Source organism: Culex pipiens, chromosome 2, assembly GCF_016801865.2.
Source record: "Culex pipiens pallens isolate TS chromosome 2, TS_CPP_V2, whole genome shotgun sequence".
In the NCBI taxonomy this organism is placed as follows: domain Eukaryota; kingdom Metazoa; phylum Arthropoda; class Insecta; order Diptera; family Culicidae; genus Culex; species Culex pipiens.
Window position 1 is genome coordinate 91,372,963 of NC_068938.1, and position 20,377 is coordinate 91,393,339.

At 38.4% G+C, this 20,377-nt stretch overlaps 2 protein-coding genes across 2 annotated transcripts in view; one reads left to right on the top strand and one right to left on the bottom strand.

Annotated features, from left to right (window-relative positions):
- Positions 1-20,377, top strand: part of LOC120424966 (homeobox protein 5) — a 127,056-nt gene that overhangs the window by 64,895 nt on the left and 41,784 nt on the right. The window lies entirely within an intron of this gene.
- LOC120424958 (uncharacterized) lies at positions 12,832-13,845 on the bottom strand. The gene is made up of 2 exons (XM_039589311.2): positions 13,415-13,845; positions 12,832-13,351 (listed from the first exon to the last, which is right to left on the bottom strand). The coding sequence occupies exons 1-2, from the start codon at positions 13,681-13,683 to the stop codon at positions 13,153-13,155; spliced, it is 468 nt and encodes a 155-aa protein (XP_039445245.1). The 5' UTR covers positions 13,684-13,845; the 3' UTR covers positions 12,832-13,152.

The window sequence follows — 20,377 nt, forward strand, 5'->3', positions numbered from 1 at the left end:
TTCAATTACACTACTCGACAAAACAAAACTTGTGTCAAGGGATTGACGATATCTCATCCGTTCCTGAGAGAAAAGGCATCCCCGAATCCGATGCATTCGACAGAATTTGATTTTATGTCCACGCGGACTGATGCAAATCTGGTAAATTTTTTAACATAAAAAATCGAACAATTTAAAAAAAACCATGCGTCTCCTCCCAATTATATGAGCCATCTACAAGAATATGGAAGCGCCTGGTGCATAGCCATTTCCTTTAAGCACAACGGAAACAACCAATACAAATGTATAAAAAAGTTGTCAAGTTCTCGGGGGGTCCACAGCTAGCATTTTTTGTACGATTATAAAAAATAAATATTAAAAGTTTAAAATTAATTTATTTAAAAAACATATTTTTTGATTTATTTGTTTACTAAAATTTTATGTATCTTAAAGGTCTTAAAGGTCATCCAAGGACTCCCTGGAGTTAAGATCTACGAGTCTACCGCCGTAACAAGCAAAAGGTCGTGAGATTTTGACCCCGGATCATGTGCGTATAGCATCAATGGATATGGTAGACTACTATATGAATGTGTTGGGATGTTCATGGTCATCCAAGGACTCCCTGGAGTTAAGATCTACGAGTCTACCGCCGTAACAAGCAAGAGGTTGTCGGATTTTGACCCCGGATCATGTGCGTATAGCATCAGTGGATATGGTAGACTACTGTATGAATGTGTTGGGATGTTCATGGTCATCCAAGGACTCCCTGGAGTTAAGATCTACGAGTCTACCGCCGTAACAAGCAAGAGGTCGTCGGATTTTGACCCCGGATCATGTGCGTATATCATCAGTGGATATGGTAGACTACTATATGAATGTGTTGGGATGTTCATGGTCATCCAAGGACTCCCTGGAGTTAAGATCTACGAGTCTACCGCCGTAACAAGCAAGAGGTCGTCGGATTTTGACCCCGGATCTTGTGCGTATAGCATCAGTGGATATGGTAGACTACTATATGAATGTGTTGGGATGTCCATGGTCATCCAAGGACTCCCTGGAGTTAAGATCTACGAGTCTACCGCCGTAACAAGTAATAGGTCGTCGGATTTTGACCCCGGATCTTGTGCGTATAGCATCAGTGGATATGGTAGACTACTGTATGAATGTGTTGGGATGTCCATGGTCATCCGAGGACTCCCTGGTGTTAAGATCTACGAGTCTACCGCCGTAGCAAGCAAGTGGTCGTCTTATTTTGACCCCGGATCTTGTGTGTATAGCATCAGTGCATATGGTAGACTACTGTATGAATGTGTTGGGATGTTCATGGTCATCCAAGGACTCCCTGGAGTTAAGATCTACGAGTCTACCGCCGTAACAAGCAAGAGGTCGTCGGATTTTGACCCCGGATCATGTGCGTATATCATCAGTGGATATGGTAGACTACTATATGAATGTGTTTGGATGTTCATGGTCATCCAAGGACTCCCTGGAGTTAAGATCTACGAGTCTACCGCCGTAACAAGCAAGAGGTCGTCAGATTTTGACCCCGGATCATGTGCGTATAGCATCAGTGGATATGGTAGACTACTATATGAATGTGTTGGGATGTTCATGGTCATCCGAGGACTCCCTGGAGTTAAGATCTACGAGTCTACCGCCGTAACAAGCAAAAGGTCGTGAGATTTTGACCCCGGATCATGTGCGTATAGCATCAATGGATATGGTAGACTACTATATGAATGTGTTGGGATGTTCATGGTCATCCAAGGACTCCCTGGAGTTAAGATCTACGAGTCTACCGCCGTAACAAGCAAAAGGTCGTGAGATTTTGACCCCGGATCATGTGCGTATAGCATCAATGGATATGGTAGACTACTATATGAATGTGTTGGGATGTTCATGGTCATCCAAGGACTCCCTGGAGTTAAGATCTACGAGTCTACCGCCGTAACAAGCAAGAGGTCGTCGGATTTTGACCCCGGATCATGTGCGTATAGCATCAGTGGATATGGTAGACTACTGTATGAATGTGTTGGGATGTTCATGGTCATCCGAGGACTCCCTGGAGTTAAGATCTACGAGTCTACCGCCGTAACAAGCAAGAGGTCGTCGGATTTTGACCCCGGATCTTGTGTGTATAGCATCAGTGCATATGGTAGACTACTGTATGAATGTGTTGGGATGTTCATGGTCATCCAAGGACTCCCATGAGTCTACGAGTCTACCGCCGTAACAAACAATAGGTCGCCGTTTGGCTTAAGTGGTAAGCAAGGATATACGCACAAGATCCGGGGTCAAAATAAGACGACCTCTTGCTTGCTACGGCGGTAGACTCGTAGATCTTAACTCCAGGGAGTCCTCGGATGACCATGGACATCCCAACACATTCATACAGTAGTCTACCATATCCACTGATGCTATACGCACATGATCCGGGGTCAAAATCTGACGACCTCTTGCTTGTTACGGCGGTAGACTCGTAGATCTTAACTCCAGGGAGTCCTTGGATGACCATGAACATCCCAACACATTCATACAGTAGTCTACCATATCCACTGATGCTATACGCACATGATCCGGGGTCAAAATCCGACGACCTCTTGCTTGTTACGGCGGTAGACTCGTAGATCTTAACTCCAGGGAGTCCTCGGATGACCATGGACATCCCAACACATTCATATAGTAGTCTACCATATCCACTGATGCTATACGCACATGATCCGGGGTCAAAATCCGACGACCTCTTGCTTGTTACGGCGGTAGACTCGTAGATCTTAACTCCAGGGAGTCCTCGGATGACCATGAACATCCCAACACATTCATACAGTAGTCTACCATATCCACTGATGCTATACGCACATGATCCGGGGTCAAAATCCGACGACCTCTTGCTTGTTACGGCGGTAGACTCGTAGATCTTAACTCCAGGGAGTCCTTGGATGACCATGAACATCCCAACACATTCATATAGTAGTCTACCATATCCATTGATGCTATACGCACATGATCCGGGGTCAAAATCTCACGACCTTTTGCTTGTTACGGCGGTAGACTCGTAGATCTTAACTCCAGGGAGTCCTTGGATGACCATGAACATCCCAACACATTCATATAGTAGTCTACCATATCCATTGATGCTATACGCACATGATCCGGGGTCAAAATCTCACGACCTTTTGCTTGTTACGGCGGTAGACTCGTAGATCTTAACTCCAGGGAGTCCTTGGATGACCATGAACATCCCAACACATTCATATAGTAGTCTACCATATCCACTTATGCTATACGCACATGATCCGGGGTCAAAATCTGACGACCTCTTGCTTGTTACGGCGGTAGACTCGTAGATCTTAACTCCAGGGAGTCCTTGGATGACCATGAACATCCAAACACATTCATATAGTAGTCTACCATATCCACTGATGATATACGCACATGATCCGGGGTCAAAATCCGACGACCTCTTGCTTGTTACGGCGGTAGACTCGTAGATCTTAACTCCAGGGAGTCCTTGGATGACCATGAACATCCCAACACATTCATACAGTAGTCTACCATATGCACTGATGCTATACACACAAGATCCGGGGTCAAAATAAGACGACCACTTGCTTGCTACGGCGGTAGACTCGTAGATCTTAACACCAGGGAGTCCTCGGATGACCATGGACATCCCAACACATTCATACAGTAGTCTACCATATCCACTGATGCTATACGCACAAGATCCGGGGTCAAAATCCGACGACCTCTTGCTTGTTACGGCGGTAGACTCGTAGATCTTAACTCCAGGGAGTCCTTGGATGACCATGGACATCCCAACACATTCATATAGTAGTCTACCATATCCACTGATGCTATACGCACAAGATCCGGGGTCAAAATCCGACGACCTCTTGCTTGTTACGGCGGTAGACTCGTAGATCTTAACTCCAGGGAGTCCTTGGATGACCATGAACATCCCAACACATTCATATAGTAGTCTACCATATCCACTGATGATATACGCACATGATCCGGGGTCAAAATCCGACGACCTCTTGCTTGTTACGGCGGTAGACTCGTAGATCTTAACTCCAGGGAGTCCTTGGATGACCATGAACATCCCAACACATTCATACAGTAGTCTACCATATCCACTGATGCTATACGCACATGATCCGGGGTCAAAATCCGACAACCTCTTGCTTGTTACGGCGGTAGACTCGTAGATCTTAACTCCAGGGAGTCCTTGGATGACCATGAACATCCCAACACATTCATATAGTAGTCTACCATATCCATTGATGCTATACGCACATGATCCGGGGTCAAAATCTCACGACCTTTTGCTTGTTACGGCGGTAGACTCGTAGATCTTAACTCCAGGGAGTCCTTGGATGACCTTTAAGACCTTTAAGATACATAAAATTTTAGTAAACAAATAAATCAAAAAATATGTTTTTTAAATAAATTAATTTTAAACTTTTAATATTTATTTTTTATAATCGTACAAAAAATGCTAGCTGTGGACCCCCCGAGAACTTGACAACTTTTTTATACATTTGTATTGGTTGTTTCCGTTGTGCTTAAAGGAAATGGCTATGCACCAGGCGCTTCCATATTCTTGTAGATGGCTCATATAATTGGGAGGAGACGCATGGTTTTTTTTAAATTGTTCGATTTTTTATGTTAAAAAATTTACCAGATTTGCATCAGTCCGCGTGGACATAAAATCAAATTCTGTCGAATGCATCGGATTCGGGGATGCCTTTTCTCTCAGGAACGGATGAGATATCGTCAATCCCTTGACACAAGTTTTGTTTTGTCGAGTAGTGTTATTCAACGAAATAGTATTTTTTAAGTTTTTAAAATAGTTTTTATGTTTGTCCATCCTTGAAAAAAAAATCGAGTAGCTGAGAAAATTCTCTACAATATCCTTTTTTTGGCATTGTTTTTCCGACCTTTGGTTTTATGAGATCTGGCTCTGTAAAGAATGGAAATTACCAAACATTAGTTTTTTTTGGAGTGCTAAACAATTGACCCTGAAAATTAATCGAAGAATTCTTGAAAAACCATTGATCAGTTTTTAATTTTTTAAGCGTGTAACTTTTGTGAAAATATTTCAAACTCAAAATTCAAATGTCAAATTTCAAAAGTCAATTGACATGATAAAAAAAAAATGTTGAATAATTTAACCTGAAAATGACTATTACTCAAAAACGGTGAACTTTACAAGAATTTCACAAAGGTACGTTTCAAGATTTAGAATTTAATTTTACATCTGAAATAATTTATTGATTTTTTTGCGTGCATTATCAGTACTTTCCATAAACTCTTTTTTTTTCTTTTCAAAAATTATAACATGGACAAAAACGATACATCCGTCAAACTTAAGGCTACCAACTATTGCTGAGCAAAAATCCGTACACATTACCGATATGACACCATGGTATAACTCAAACTGTTAAGGACTGTTTGGATAAATTTGGAATTTGGGAATTAAAAATATTTTTGTTGAACGTTTAAAAGCTTACGAAATGTCAAGTTTGCTTTTACGAATAATATCGTTGTCAGTGTTTTCACGAAAACATTTCTAGAGTTTTTATTGAAAAGGTCTTATGAACACAAGCACAAAACAAGGTTCTCAGAAGTTTATTTGATAAATATGTTTTGCAAGGAATTTGAAAAGATCAATTATTGATAATCAAATTTGAACTGAGGAAAATCCGGAAACCTGTGTAAGTTATCCCTAAAATAAAATCAAACTGACAGTGAAATAATGTCTAATTAGCAAATGCTTTGGCCCAATCAAAAAAGCAATTAAATTTTTAAAAAGTTGTAAAAATTCCGTAAAAATCCGTATTATGCGAAAAATTCTGTACAGAAATTCCGGCCTGTTAAAAATCCGCGTCATACTCTATAGTTCAAAAGTTGGCCCTTTTTGTTTACTGAAACACCTTTAAATAAAAAATAGACGATGGGGATAAAGTTTTTCAAAATGGAATATTTGTTTGAAGTAGACTTGTATGATGAAACTAATGATGCAGAATGGCTCAATCGGACATAAGTAATCGATACACAAAGTTTCTTACAAATAATAAAATACAGTAAACAGTCGTTTGCAAGTATTTCAATTCAAATTGATACCGCAATTTTTGTTTTATATCAACTGAGACAGTTGCAAATATTTTTTGAAGTAAATGTCTCTCGATTTTGACCGAAATCGAGGAGGCAAAACAATAAAAAAGTATAACAATGCAGACAAATGCATTTATTATTGTTTGCAATTGATTAGGCTTCTATTTCCATTAAAATTTTGAAGTTTACATTCTCCAAGATATATTTTTAAAATCATAAAAATATTGATTTTTTGAAATCTACCAAAGCATTGAAACAGATTGTCTGCGCATGATATTTTTTGTTTTGTTCATAAAATGCTATCAAATCCGTTGAACACCAGCACAACCTGCAACGTGCGGCTCTTTCCCTCTAATAACTCACCATCTTTCCATAAACATTTATGAATGATTCTTCCCCTCTTTCCTCAATGAAGCGAACTCACACTAACCGAGGATCGATTTAACCCATCACGAGGACGATGCGCCATCGACTCACACATGATGTCGGCTCAGAAAAACCAGTATGCCAGCCCAACACGGTTGACCGATCTCTCTCCCACCTCCCGGTCCCGGTGGAGCCCAACACTGCCCGGGAGCCATTACGCAAAATGATTGCGTTTCGCATAATCATCCGATCATGATCCGGCTGGCTCCCCTTTTGTGGCCACATTAAACTCTCCACCGCGCGATGATCTACCACGCGATGACCCAAACCCCAATGCTCGTCAAGACGCTCGATGGACGTTCGCTGTACGATGATTGAATCGATTGAAGTAAACTACTGGCCTGCGGAAAAGGTCACCTCGGTCTAATCCAACGCCACCGACCACCGCCGCCACGGTGGACCGCCCAAGGGGGTCCGGGCAGGCTCCACAGCACAATGAAGGGTTCCGGAATCGTGCGCAGTAGCCGCAAGAAACGCGCGCACCAGTTAGATGGCTGGATCGCGATGGTACCAACCAGTAAGCCATAGAAGTTTAATGAATCTGTTATGCGTGCCTGGCGAACCGGGGCTGGACGCCCCGAAGGAGCTGTGATGCCGATCATTCATAATTGTACCGCGAGCGTGGAGGTTCGTTCGGAATCGACGACGGCGTCGGATGAAGATCAAATGCTGCGATACCAGGAGCAATTCGAATTAAAGTTTGATGCGCAGGTGGTGCGGAGGTATTGCTGAACGAGACATTTAGAATTGCTACTGCAGAAGCTGTTTGGAGTTAATCATAATCTGGAGGCCATTTTGTATCATAACTTCGTCCCTACGAATCTAGAAGGGTCCTGATTCTTATTCAGTGCTGATCGAATCGTCTGTATCATTGCTTGATCATTGCATCATGGCCTACTACGTTTGTGCTTGAGACACAAGAGTTTATCCTTCGTACAGAACATAATTATGTCATACTATGCTATAAGCAAAATATCCAGCATTTTCGTATAACCTAAAAGGTATGATCAATTAGTGAGAGTTGAATCTACCGGTGGCGCATCGACTCTATACCATGCTCCATCTTCCCGCGATCGTTTAACCCAAGTATCAGTGTCTGGGAAGCTGGGCGCAGATTCTCCAACCTTCAATTCACTGTTATAAATACCTTCGATTCCACCTGATTTGATTCCCCCCAGCTCGTGAACCCGAGGGTAAACCCATCAACTGTAAACCTTTGCTCTCCTTCAACCATTCCGCTACCAACAATCTCGCAGCTGACCTTCCCATTTTGGTTCGCAGAAGCTCCCTGGAATCTACCACGGACCGCCTTCCATATTGGGTATTGTAGTTAGCTAAGCGATCGCCCGTCGCATTCTCCTCTTCCGAATCAGTTCTCCCAGTTCTCAAAGTCCCACCTGCTCCGATTTCGCTTCCCTCGCGTAGAGTTTCGATTCCGCGAACTCTGAAAAGAAAAACATCATTCTATTCCGGTTCTTCTCGTTTTCTCAATCAGCAACAATGTTGCATAACCAATCCAATTAATGGGATATAATCTGACCCGCCAAGACTGCTGGAACCCCCTTCTTGAGTTGGAAGATGGGCCTTCCAAGCCGCACTTTCTCCACACTTTACGGTAGGTTAGTTTTGGGCTGGCTGGACCACCAGATCTGGGCAGGCAGTAGCTATGGCCAGAACTAGCGGTGGATATGGCCGATCAGCTACGTTCACTTGATCATTTGCCACCAAACGTCGGAAGTTTACTGATTGGGTGAGATAGGCGATGGGAGATGTCTTAACTTCAGGGTGGCGCAAAATAGATATGTTTGCTGAGAGGTGGGAAATAACTATCATTTTGCTAGAATTTCAATTATAGCTTGCTTTTCTAACCACTTTTTGTAATTCTTTTCTTTCAGGTTGGTATTGAACGATAATGAAAATTAACTGAAGTGTTAAGTGAGTATAACTTTTAATGATGTTATTGGTTTAACGAGACAGAATTTTTTAACTGTAATGTCAAACCATATCACAGCAATTCACAATTTATCACTTTGGTCAGTACTTGTGAATTTGATACATTTTAAAGTCCTTCACGTATTAGTGAATAATAATCCGTAATATTTTGAAGTATTATTTTTTTAAAAAACTTACCATTTTTTTCACCAATTTTATACTAATGTACTATAAATCCATTTATGAATCATTGTCATCAGCGAAAAAGAAAAAAAAAGTTTCATAGAGGTCTCACTGAGAGAGAAATTCTAATGAGATGAGTTCTCTCAAGCGAAAAACCGAGAATTAAACCATTTCATTTTCTAAATGTTATTTTTGATTTCCGGGACATTTCCATCACACTATTTTTTTTATTTTCAAGCAACTCGTCAGACGCCAACAAGTTTGCTTAAAACGACGACCAAATTTTGTTAACATTGTTTAAATATTGATAAAAACCTAAATTAACCACAATTCTAAAAAATTAACTTCAAACATAATGAAAAAAAAAATCTTATGACAAAGTTTTATGGAAAAATATTCCAGTTTACAAAACTAAATACATATTACAGCTTTTAAAACAAATTGTCTGTTGAGTTTTGTGAAATCAATGTTTTAAATGTTAATTATTAAAAACATACTTCAATTGTAAAGCTTATAATAATTGTAAGCCAAAAACTGTTAACAGATTATTCAAAAATCTTTATGCTTTGATTAGGTCATTGGAAATGTTTACAAATACTTCTATTGTTTCCAATACAAGTAAAAGAGAAAAAAATAAATTAATTGGAAATAAACCACTCAAATCAAATTCCACTTTTGAAATGTTTGAATAATGTCACTTTTTAAGGGGTTACATACATGTAAACCGGTAAAAAAGTCAGAGGTTGGTATGAGCACACACTTCAACTATTTTTAAATCTGTTTTCAAGGCATTAAAATATACATTTTCATCAATAATCGAAACAAATTTGAAGACATTTGGTTGTATCATCACCGAGATATAGCTATTTGAAATAAGCAGTTTCAAAACACAGGTGCCACGATATCTCAACTCTGCCTTGAACAAATCGGCTCAAAATTTTGGTGAAGACTCGTTGAACTGATCCTGTGTGCATGACGAAGGCCGATTTTCAAAAAAAAATATTTGAGAAAAGGATGTTAATATTTTTGTGTTTTTCATATAAAAAAATCATATAATATTCATGCTTAGTGCATGGCAAAATTTTGAGTTTAAATTGTGTTTCACTCAGTTTAATCACTAAATATCGTTATGAAATTTTCAGGAGTGATTGGAAATCATCTTTTTCGTGGATTTAATCATTTTACGTAATTTGAAATTTTGTGACTTTCTACATGTATGTAACCCCTAAACAATTGTTTTTAGTCAAAATCAGAGTTTTTGTATTGTGTAGAAGCCATTTTATGACAATACAACCCATACAAGCCTCCATAAAATTTTGACAGCTGTTCATACAAAAAAGGTACCTAAATAATAAAAAATCTGTAACTTTTGAAGGAATTTTCTGATCGATTTGGTGTAGGTTTTCATGAGGACTTTTCAGAAAAAATAGCTACACGGAAAACAAGATTTTGCCGAATTTTAAATAAACTTTTTTTTCCACATAAATTCAATTTTTCATAATCCGTACTTTTTGTTTTAATTTTAAAGAATTGTTTACATGTATTAGGCGATACAAAACCACACCTTTTTTTTGAAGAGTTCAGAAAATTTCAAATAATAGCATAAAAGATAATAAAGATTGGACCTCTGGTTGCTGAAATATAGCAAATAAAAGAAAAAAAACAAGGAAATTAAAGTTGGAACTTTGTGAAAAAATGTTTTCTAGAATGGACAAATATGGACATTTTTCTAAAAATTCTAAAAACGGAAATTTTCCAATAAAAATTAAACTTTACGTGGCTATACCATGAAAACTGTGCATTTTATTAAAAAAAATTGTACGATACTTTTCGATTGCGAATATGATTTTACATTATAAACTGAAGTAGGTAATTAAAAAAATTGTGACTAAAAGTTCTGTTTTTCAGAAAAAAAAAACCAATTATTTTTCAAAAAAACATAACCCGGTGTTTCTCCTAACTTTTCTAAGGCTCATAAATTGCAGTTCTCTGTTCCATGAAACATAAAAAAAATCTGCAATTATAAAATACGGATTTTGGAAAAAATGGGAAACAAAAATTAATTTAGAAATTGGCCAAATCTTTTTTCCGTGTACCTTTTTATGAATAGCCCTCATCAATACAAACATCTTGGTCGAAGACACCAAATCGATCAGAAAATTCCTTCAAAAGCTAATTTTTTTTTAATATTTCCGTATTATTTTTGTATAGACAGTTGCCATTATTTTTGGAGCCTTATATAGGTAAACCAATCACACAAAATGGCGTCTATGGTCACTACAAAATTCGCAATTCGCAATTCGCAATTTTCAGTGTAAGAACGGGCCTTGACCGATCTTATGCACCAGGTTCCCGACGAACACGCACTGCCCTTACACCTACATCTCACCCTTGCTCTGAGTCAGTACGAGCAGCACGCTAGAACACGCTTTGAGTGTTCGTGCCAGGCATGCACACCTTCTTTTCCGGTTACGCATTTTAACTCGGCCGGGGGTGGTACATTACGTAGGGTTTGATGTAAGTATAAGCGCCTAACCATTCAAAGTGTGCCTATCAACTTTCATAAAGCCAAAACTGTTTTATTTTTAGTTTGAATTCAAAAACTAATTGTTATTTACTGTGTATTGTTTTCTCCTGAAATCTTCCCTATTGTTGAGTCGTGTTTATCTGTTGCTATTTCTTTTGTCGCGGTGTTTTGTTACAATATTTTGGTCCTAAGCATTTTATAAAAGTTTTTCAAAAGTACAATAGTAATATTTGCGTTAATCCTTTAATCATTTCATAAATTGAGTCAGGGCTCGAACCTCACTTGCTTAAGAAAAAGGTGAAGTTTCAAAACAATGGACAGTGAAAGAAATATACTATGTAAAGAATCAATAGTAAAAGAAAGATAGTAATTTATGAAGAAGATAAAGAAATTAACAATAGTTAATGAAAAGAGATAACAAACAAGCTTAGATTATTGTTATGATGGGCAATTTACAGGGAAGATGAGAAATTATTGAAATAGATAAATAAAGAAAAGGCACATGATAAACAAAATTGACATCGCTGCCAAATTAAGGGAAAGCAGACAGTTTGTTGCAGCAGCATCAATTAGTAAAATAGAGTGGAAAAGCGTTGAGAAATAAGAGAATCAAATAAGTAAAATCGAAATCAAATGGAGGATAGTAAACAGAAGCTGCGTTAGAGAATCAGTGAAACAAAATTAACAGAATATAGATGATAGATAAAAACGGAAAGAAGAGAAACCCCGTTGTGTGATGTTTCAGGTACATCCACAGCAGTTGACTCAACATACTGCGAATCAAAACAATACCGTCTACAATCACAAATTACTTCCCTTTCCCACATTGTCGCGCCCCTTTCTTCTAGCCGTCTCGACTCTGACCCTCGCTGGTCAAAGGTTTACGATCCGTTTCCACAGGCCACCAGCTAGGTCATCATGAAAACCAAGCCAACGTGGAGGTAAGAAAATAGGACACTTGCAAGGAACCAGAGCTATACTGTCTTGATCAAGAATGATCTAACAGGACTACGGACGTAGTCAGTGACGCTCCTTCCAGGATGTTCCTCGCCTGAGCGTCAACTGAAGGGATATCATCAGAATCATTCGCACTTGGCCTGCATGGTCACTACAAAATTCGAACCAAATTAAAAAATATACAGCTCTACTTTTTTTGACATTCTTGATTCGACATTTGGACGAGTAGGTTTAACCTTGCATATAATTAAGCACTTCTTCTAAGTGCTTCGGTTTATTTTGAAATTTTCTTAGTTTTCAATATAATTTTCAGAGATGGAAAAGAGTAGACACAATGCAACAAAACAATATTTTTTGTTTGAAAACTTAAAACGATCTATTGTTTCATGAATTCACAGAAGTACTTTCTGATTCGAGACTTTCCAAAAATCATTTTTTGCGAAAATTCAGAACCAGGCGAAAAACTAAATGTGCGTCATTCCCCATACCTAATACGCCTGGGGTGAAAAAAAAAATAAAAAAATATAAAATAAGGTTTAAACATTCAAAGTTTCATAAAAAGTCAAAATATTTCCAAACAACACCAAACAGAAAAATGCATTACATATTGTATTTGTTTGATTAAATTATTAACCTCATTATTTTTTTGTAAAATTACACTATTAGGTGATACACACCAAAAAATAATCATGTAATTTTATGTCGTTTTGATGCACATAACTGGAGCGTCTGATTTGACACAATATTACATCAGATTTGGAAATTACATGAACCTAACGAGACACCTATATAAGCGTTGAATTTTACGTTAATTGAATATAAGATGATGTAATTTCAAGTTGATGTAATTTTGCTAAATTGAAAATAAAATCGCTGGGTTTTCAGGTTAGAAAATTGAAAAGAGGCACTTTTAGTTTAATTTTTTATTTCACGAACAGAAACGCTACATTTCTTAAATTTAGATAATTTTCTTCGCTTGTTTCAAGCAACACTTGCACTGGATCAAGAAGTTACCGAAAATACACTTTCTAACTTGATTTGAACACTGATTCACTAAAACGCCTTCCCACGTTCCGTCTCAGAAGAACCATCCCCCGATTGCTGTTCTTATTATCCGAGCTGGGCACCGAGAACGTAAATAGTTCTGGGGAAATCAAGACCCGTTTTGTTAAAAATCTAAAGCCGGTTCCGGATCCAGCCGGATGATGATTGGCGATGCAATTTAACCTAGAAAAACATAAACACAATTTTCACTCAACTGCTGTTATTCAAGGTAAAATTTCGGCTTACCTGGTTGACCACCCGTGAAGTAAGCTGCGGAACAACGAACGCCCGTTTTGTGGAAAATTGGGTGTCCTGCTGGACGCTACCGTGGACGGACAGTTGGCGTAAGCACAACTTAATCCATCGTTGTCCGTACGGCGGCTGACCGTGTTCCGTGACCTTGAGTCGGAACCGTCGTCGTTGGGTCTAGGATCGTCCAATATTATTGTCCTTTCCAAAGAAGTCACGAAGATGACTATTCCCGACGATGAAATCCCACAACTCTTCGGATTCATGTTTCGGAAGATGTCTCAGAACGTTCTGAGGCAGGTTCCAGTCAGACAACCGGAACATAGACCACCGGGAGAGTTCTTGCGGTTCTCCAAGCTGCTGCTCATGATGGTTCCGAAATTTTGCGAAATGCAGCAGGGAAAATCCGTCCGCTTTGTTTTTTTTTTTTGCATCCTGAAACAGAAACAAACTATGTTTATCTTACCTTTGAGTGTGATTTTGTTGGTTTAGTTGTCAGGTACTTGCCAGATCTGCCCTAATTATCGGGAATTGTACCACCGGCCGAGCTGTTCCGACCGTTCCGACAGCAGCTTGTCTCGCGTTCAACATGGCTGACATTTCGAGTGGCTCGCTACACTGTTAGATGAACTGACGTGAAGTTCAGTTAAAGTACACTTAAAATTACATCAAAATACACGCTCCAGCTATGTGCATCAGAAGAGACGTAAAATTAAGTTTAAAGAAATGGATTCTTACGGCTTTAATTATTTAATGTTCAACTTTGATATTTTAGCCGTAAACTGGCGATGTACGTGAAAACAGCCATAATTTTACATCACATTATTGATTAAATGAATTAATTTTACATTAGTTTTATCTTTACGTTATGTGTGGAATTCATAATTTTTTAGTGTGTAGAATTATTGGATTTTTTTTGCCTTTTATTTCTTGATAACGGCTACAACTTTGATTCAAAGAAAAAATCTTTGATTCAAGCAAGATAATAAACCAATCATCAAACAACTTATTGAAAGCAGGACAACAAAACAAACAAAGCTTCAAAATTTGAATAATTCATCAAGATTATCTATGGATCACCACTCATCCTCACGGCACACAATCGCTAATGAGATAAATCGCGCTGCGATGATCCGACAAATTAGACAACTTGTATCCAAATTGCCCCCGCCTTTGGGGGTCACCCACGAACACGCTTCTTTTTTTTTGCTGCTCTTCTCTTCTGTGAGATCTTAACCGCCAGCTATGAATAAATATCGCGACTGATTTTTTTCAAATCCATGCGAATAAAAAATAAAGAGGTTAGTGATACGTCTCGCGATCTTCGGCCCCCAAAAGGTTGCGATTAGCATAAACATGGTTCCCTCCCCTGGACCACAAACTCGAATCGATTGGACCAATTTTATGGTCGTTCACAAAACTGACCAAACAAATGTATATCATTACGATCGATAACACTTGGCGGGCGGGCTTTTCAAAATGCTCGATCGATGAATTTGGTCGTTTTTTTGCTGACCCAAAGTGAATGTTACTTGCGATTTGGGGAGGGCCAACAACTTCACTTTTACTTTGAACTCGTTGACGTTCACTTTCATTTTCGACTGCCGACGACGACGACGACCAAGAATTCGCTTTTCATCCTTAATTACAATCATAACGAAGGTTTTCTGGCGATTTTTTTAGCTCAGGTTTTTTTGTTTTTGATACAGTTTACCACTTTTAGCTGAAGCCCATTCACCGAGGTGCATTCCAGGCTGGCAATCTTTTTTGCGTTTTGCCCGAGGACATTTTTGGTCGTCCCTTCTGCCGTGGTGGATTCCTCTTCGAGGGGAAACGCAAAACGAACCTTAGAAGAACCCTTAGAGTCAAACTCATCAATCTTCGGTGCTTTTGCGAAACCAGCCAGGGTAAAATGTATCCTTTGAACTGAGAGCATCAATTAGATGTTTTTGGACGTTCAACCTTGAAAATTTAAGCAAATTCCTCTCGTAACCCTTCCTGAAGTCCACTTTACCCCAACTAGCCCACCCCGTCATCTAACCTTGGGTGTTTGCACCACATTGTTCTGGACGGAACCTGCCCAGGTTCTGCCCTCAGCATGCTACCGCGCCCGGGGTTGAATGCTTCTGTTTCTCGCTAAGTTATTATAAAAGCTGGCACAATCCTGGGTGCTCAACTTTCATGAGGTCTTGGGAGGAGTTTGGTGCAACCGGCGATGAACCCTATTGCAAAAGGTGAAATAATTGATCCCCGCGGCTCTTTAACTTGTGTTGCAGAAGAACTTCTTCTTAACCTGCATGCAGAACTTGGCCCAATTGATGTTTGTCTCTAGAAGGTTCCAGTTTAGGGGTCATCCATAAACTACATAACCACTATTTTGGAAATTAGTGGGCAATACGTCTTGCAAACATTTTTTTGCTTGAATCTGTATCAATACAGTTTGAAAAGTATTACTTTTCAAAACAAGTGCCGACTTGTTAAACTTTTCAGTAAGCTATGACAACGTTTAGTTTTTGGACAAGCTAGGAATTTTTTTCGAAAAAATAATGTTTTTTGGAAAGTATCAAAATGTACACAAAAAAAATCAAGAATTCATTTTTGGATGAAAAATTTAATTCCTAATCGAAAAGCATATTTGAATATTTTTTAAAAAGTCCACCACCTTTGAGTTAAAGCTATTTTTAGTTAAACTTTTGAACAAAAATGTATACTTTTATTTATTATAAGTAGAGACTATCCTTGCTCATCCTTAAAAAATATATATCTGAAAAGCTGAGATAGTTTTTTTTTTAAAGCATATGACCGTTGGTTGCTGAGATATGGCCTTGCAAAGAATAATAATTACCATGAATGAGTTTTTTTTCTGCCCAATTTCACAATTTTCAAACGATTAATATCTTGGAAACCATTGATCAGATTTTTAACCTTCGGGAAGTCGCGCAAAAAAAACTACAAGAGCAGTCGCGTGGTGTACTTTGTGCACCTGTCAGAAATTTTCAAATAAACCGAATATAATTCCAAATAGGAAGAAACAATGTTCTACAAAGTTGTTAATTCCACCAATTAGAATGCCATCAGATATCTAACCACCATCCAGAATAACCCGGGGGGCCCGGGGATGTTCCGAAGAGGGGACATTTCCGAAATTCTGGTCCGCTAGGCATGATGGGTGTCAAACTTCATAATTTTCAAAGGCAAACCTCTATATGGGCATTTTAAGTATCAAAGATGATCTGGCCACCATCCGGATTAACCCGGTGGCCTTGGGGATGTTCCGAAGAGGGGACATTTCCGAAATTCGGTCCACAAGCCATGATGGGTGTCAAACTTCACAATATTCAACGGCAACCCTCAATATGAACATTTTTAGTGGTATAGGTGATCTGGCCACAATACGGACTAACCCGGTGGCCCCGAAGATGTTCCGAAGAGGGAACATTTCCGGACATCCGGTCCACAAGGCATGATGAGTGTCAAAATTCCCAATTTTCAAAGGCAGTCCTCTATATGGACATTTATAGTGCCATAGGTGATCTGACCACAATAAGGACTACCCCGGTGGCCCCGAAATCCCAAATCTGCAATAACAAGATCATTTCTAGAGCTTTTTGTGACTCCAAACTGTACTGTATTTTTTAAAGTATTCTTCATGGTGAATGATTTTTCCTATGTTTAAAAATCTGTTTATGTCCTACTTACTCGTAGTAATCAAAAAACTTGTTATAAGATTTTAATCCGAATGTATAAAAAAATACAATATGTTTTTCTAAGATGATAAATAATGACCTAAAGCAACATTTTAACTATTTTTTTTCTTTGCTAGGACTACTTTAAATTTTCATTGATTAAATATTTACAGTACTTACGGAAAATTAAATATACATCAATAATCTTAACGCAGAATGCATATATATTTTTTGATCGTAATTAATTTGGGTTCCAATGGAAAGCATAAAATGATTTATGGCCTTACTTACATACGTTATCTACTTCAGATTTTTAAAACCCCCCAACATAGTAGTCATGTCGTCATTAAGAGTAATAGGGGCAGGGGGGGCAGAATGGACCAGGGGGGCAGAATGGGCCACCCTTGGTTTTGGGCTTTAGAATGGATTTAGACCAATTGTAAGGCAAGGGTCTTATAAAGGACGTCAAATAACTTCACCATACCGAAAACGACGTTTGAATTCATTGTATTTTTCGAATTATGAGCAAAAATGTAAATTTATTGACAAAACCACGCAAATGTTGTTTATTTCGAGGTTTTTAAATAAGCTTTCTAAAAAGTTGGATTGTTTGAAAAAGTTTGCTCAATGCTTATAACGTTACTAGATGTTACTACCAAGGTATACAAACAACAACGGAACCTTGAAATCATTTAGAGGCTTGGTGGTGGAAGTGTTAAATTAAAATCCACTTGGGGGCAGAATGGACCACCCTTATCCTGCCTTATAAAAACAATCAAAAGTTATGAAATTTCGATTAAATGGATTATTTCACTCCTGGTAGCTTCACAAATCACGTTTAATGCAACATTAGTTGATTTTTTAGTTATTTTGATGATTATTTGTAAAAATAGTGTCCTTTTTCAACATATTACCACTATTTTCAAAAATGTTTGTTTTGTTAAGTGACTATTTTTATAAAAGTGGTCAAACTTCATGGAAACTATGTTAGAAAGGTACCTTAAGTCATTTCTTATCTCCCTTCAACGTTGTATTAGACAAAATGGCTTGTTTTCTAAGGTGGCCCATTCTGCCCCGCAGGGTGGCCCATTCTGCCCCGCACCCTGGAAAAAGTAGTCGAAAAAACTTTTTTTTTAAAGTGACTTAAAAATAGTTTTAAGCTAAAAAATTTCATCAACCAAGTATATAACATTGAAGGGAACATCCCAAAGCATAAGCCTACTACACTGAATTCATAAGTTTTCATGTTTTTCTATGGTTTTTGGCACATTTTACTTAGGCGGGCCATTCTGCCCCCCCTCCCCCTAGGCATTTTCAACAAGTTTCATTTAATTTTTTCTCGAACTTTTTTTCGAACATCAATATGGCTAAATATTTTCCTCTTTATAGAATAGGGCAGCGAAAGGCCAAGAAGGTTGAATCAGTCAGAAATAAATGAATTAACAACAAGAATAATCTGTATACAATATAAGTCATCTAGTGTTTCTGATTGGCTTTATATTATTTTGCTTCAAAATTTATAAGTATCATAATTCCCGGGAGTTTCGACCAAATTTCCCGGGAATAAAGAGTTCCAAAAATATCCAATTTCTCTAGATTTTTTTCGGGTATTCCGTGGTCTAAACATAGCGACGTCATCCCCGTATTATATGTGTTGGTGAGAACTGCAGATCGCTGAAATGTTTACACGCGGGCAAAAATGATCTACGGGCTTGCTGCAAAAAATGTTATAAAATGTGACATTTTCTGCAGCAAATCCACTGTTGCAGATTTTGAGATATATTTTTCCTTTGGGTGTAGTTTTTAGTCTTTTATTTTTTTGTCCCGTCCGTGTAAATTAATCTGACCACTCACTGGGCTCATAATCCAAAGGTCGTAAATTCTACGTTTTAATATGGGTGCCTAGGACCTAGGGCTTGGGCGTCGAAGTCTTTGTAAATAAAAGACAGGTGATTGATACTACACTAAAAAAAAAATGAGTTCGCGTAAACGTGAACAGCGTTCATGCCACCGGGAACCAGGAAGAAATCTGTTCAACTTTTATAGTGCATTGCACCATGAAAGTGAACAGTTTTCTTCCTGGTTCCCGTTGGCATGAACGCTGTTCACGTTTACGCGAACTCATTTTTTTGAGTGTAGCAATAGTGGCCGGCAGCTGTAAAGTCAACTTCGATTATTACTTTATTTATAAGGTCCGCTTAGGTACTGATCCTAGGTTGAAACCGGGGGTCTGATAAAAAATATAAAAACCGAACACAGAAAAAAAACGATGGTAATATTCATCAGAAAATGGTGACAGATTTTGTGTCAAAAAAATTGTAATATTACATAAGGAATTGATGAATTTTCATCAGGTTCACATATTTACACACTTTTTATATTCAACCAACTAAATTTTTATGTTTCCAAAATTTAACTTTTTTTTGCTGCATACTGATCACGATGTTCACTTGGTCAAAACTAGATTTCAATGTTTGGGAATTTTACAAAAATACTGTAATTATGTTTTTTTGGTGTTTCATTCATCAAATCTGTATCCATTGGAAAAGGGGAGCAAAAAATGCTCTAAATAAATAAACAATTCAAGAAAATGTATGATTACTTGTTTTTTGATGATTGCACTTTATATTTCATTTCTGGATCCACATTTGAAAGGGCGGTACGACTTTAAACTTACGGCCTATCATCACACGCGTTTTGATGGGACGAAAGGCCGTATGAGTCGGAACATCTCCGGGGCAGTCCGTATTATGGCCAGATCTTCTATAGCACTAAAAAGGGCCATAAAGATGATAGGCTTTAAAAATTATGAATATTGGACCGAATTTCCGGAAATGTACCCACTTCGGAACATAACCAGGGTCACCGGGTTAATCCGGATGGTGGCAAGATCATCTCTGACACTTTATATGTACATATTGAGGTTAGCCGTTGAAAATTATGTTTGACATCCATCATGCCTTGCGGACCGGAATTTCGACAATGTCTACTCTTCGGAACATCCCTGGGGCCACCGGGGAGTCCGTATTGTGGCCAGATCACCTATACCACTAAAAATGTTCATATTGAGGTTTGCCGTTGAAATTATGAAGTTTGACACCCATCATGCCTTGTGAACCGCAATTCCGGAAATGTCCCCTCTTCGGAACATCTCCAGGGCCACCGGGTTAATTCGGATGGTGGCCAGATCATCTCTGACACTTTAAATGTTCAAACTGAGGTTTGCCGTTAAAAATTATGAAGTTTGACATCCATCATGCCCTTCGGACCGGAA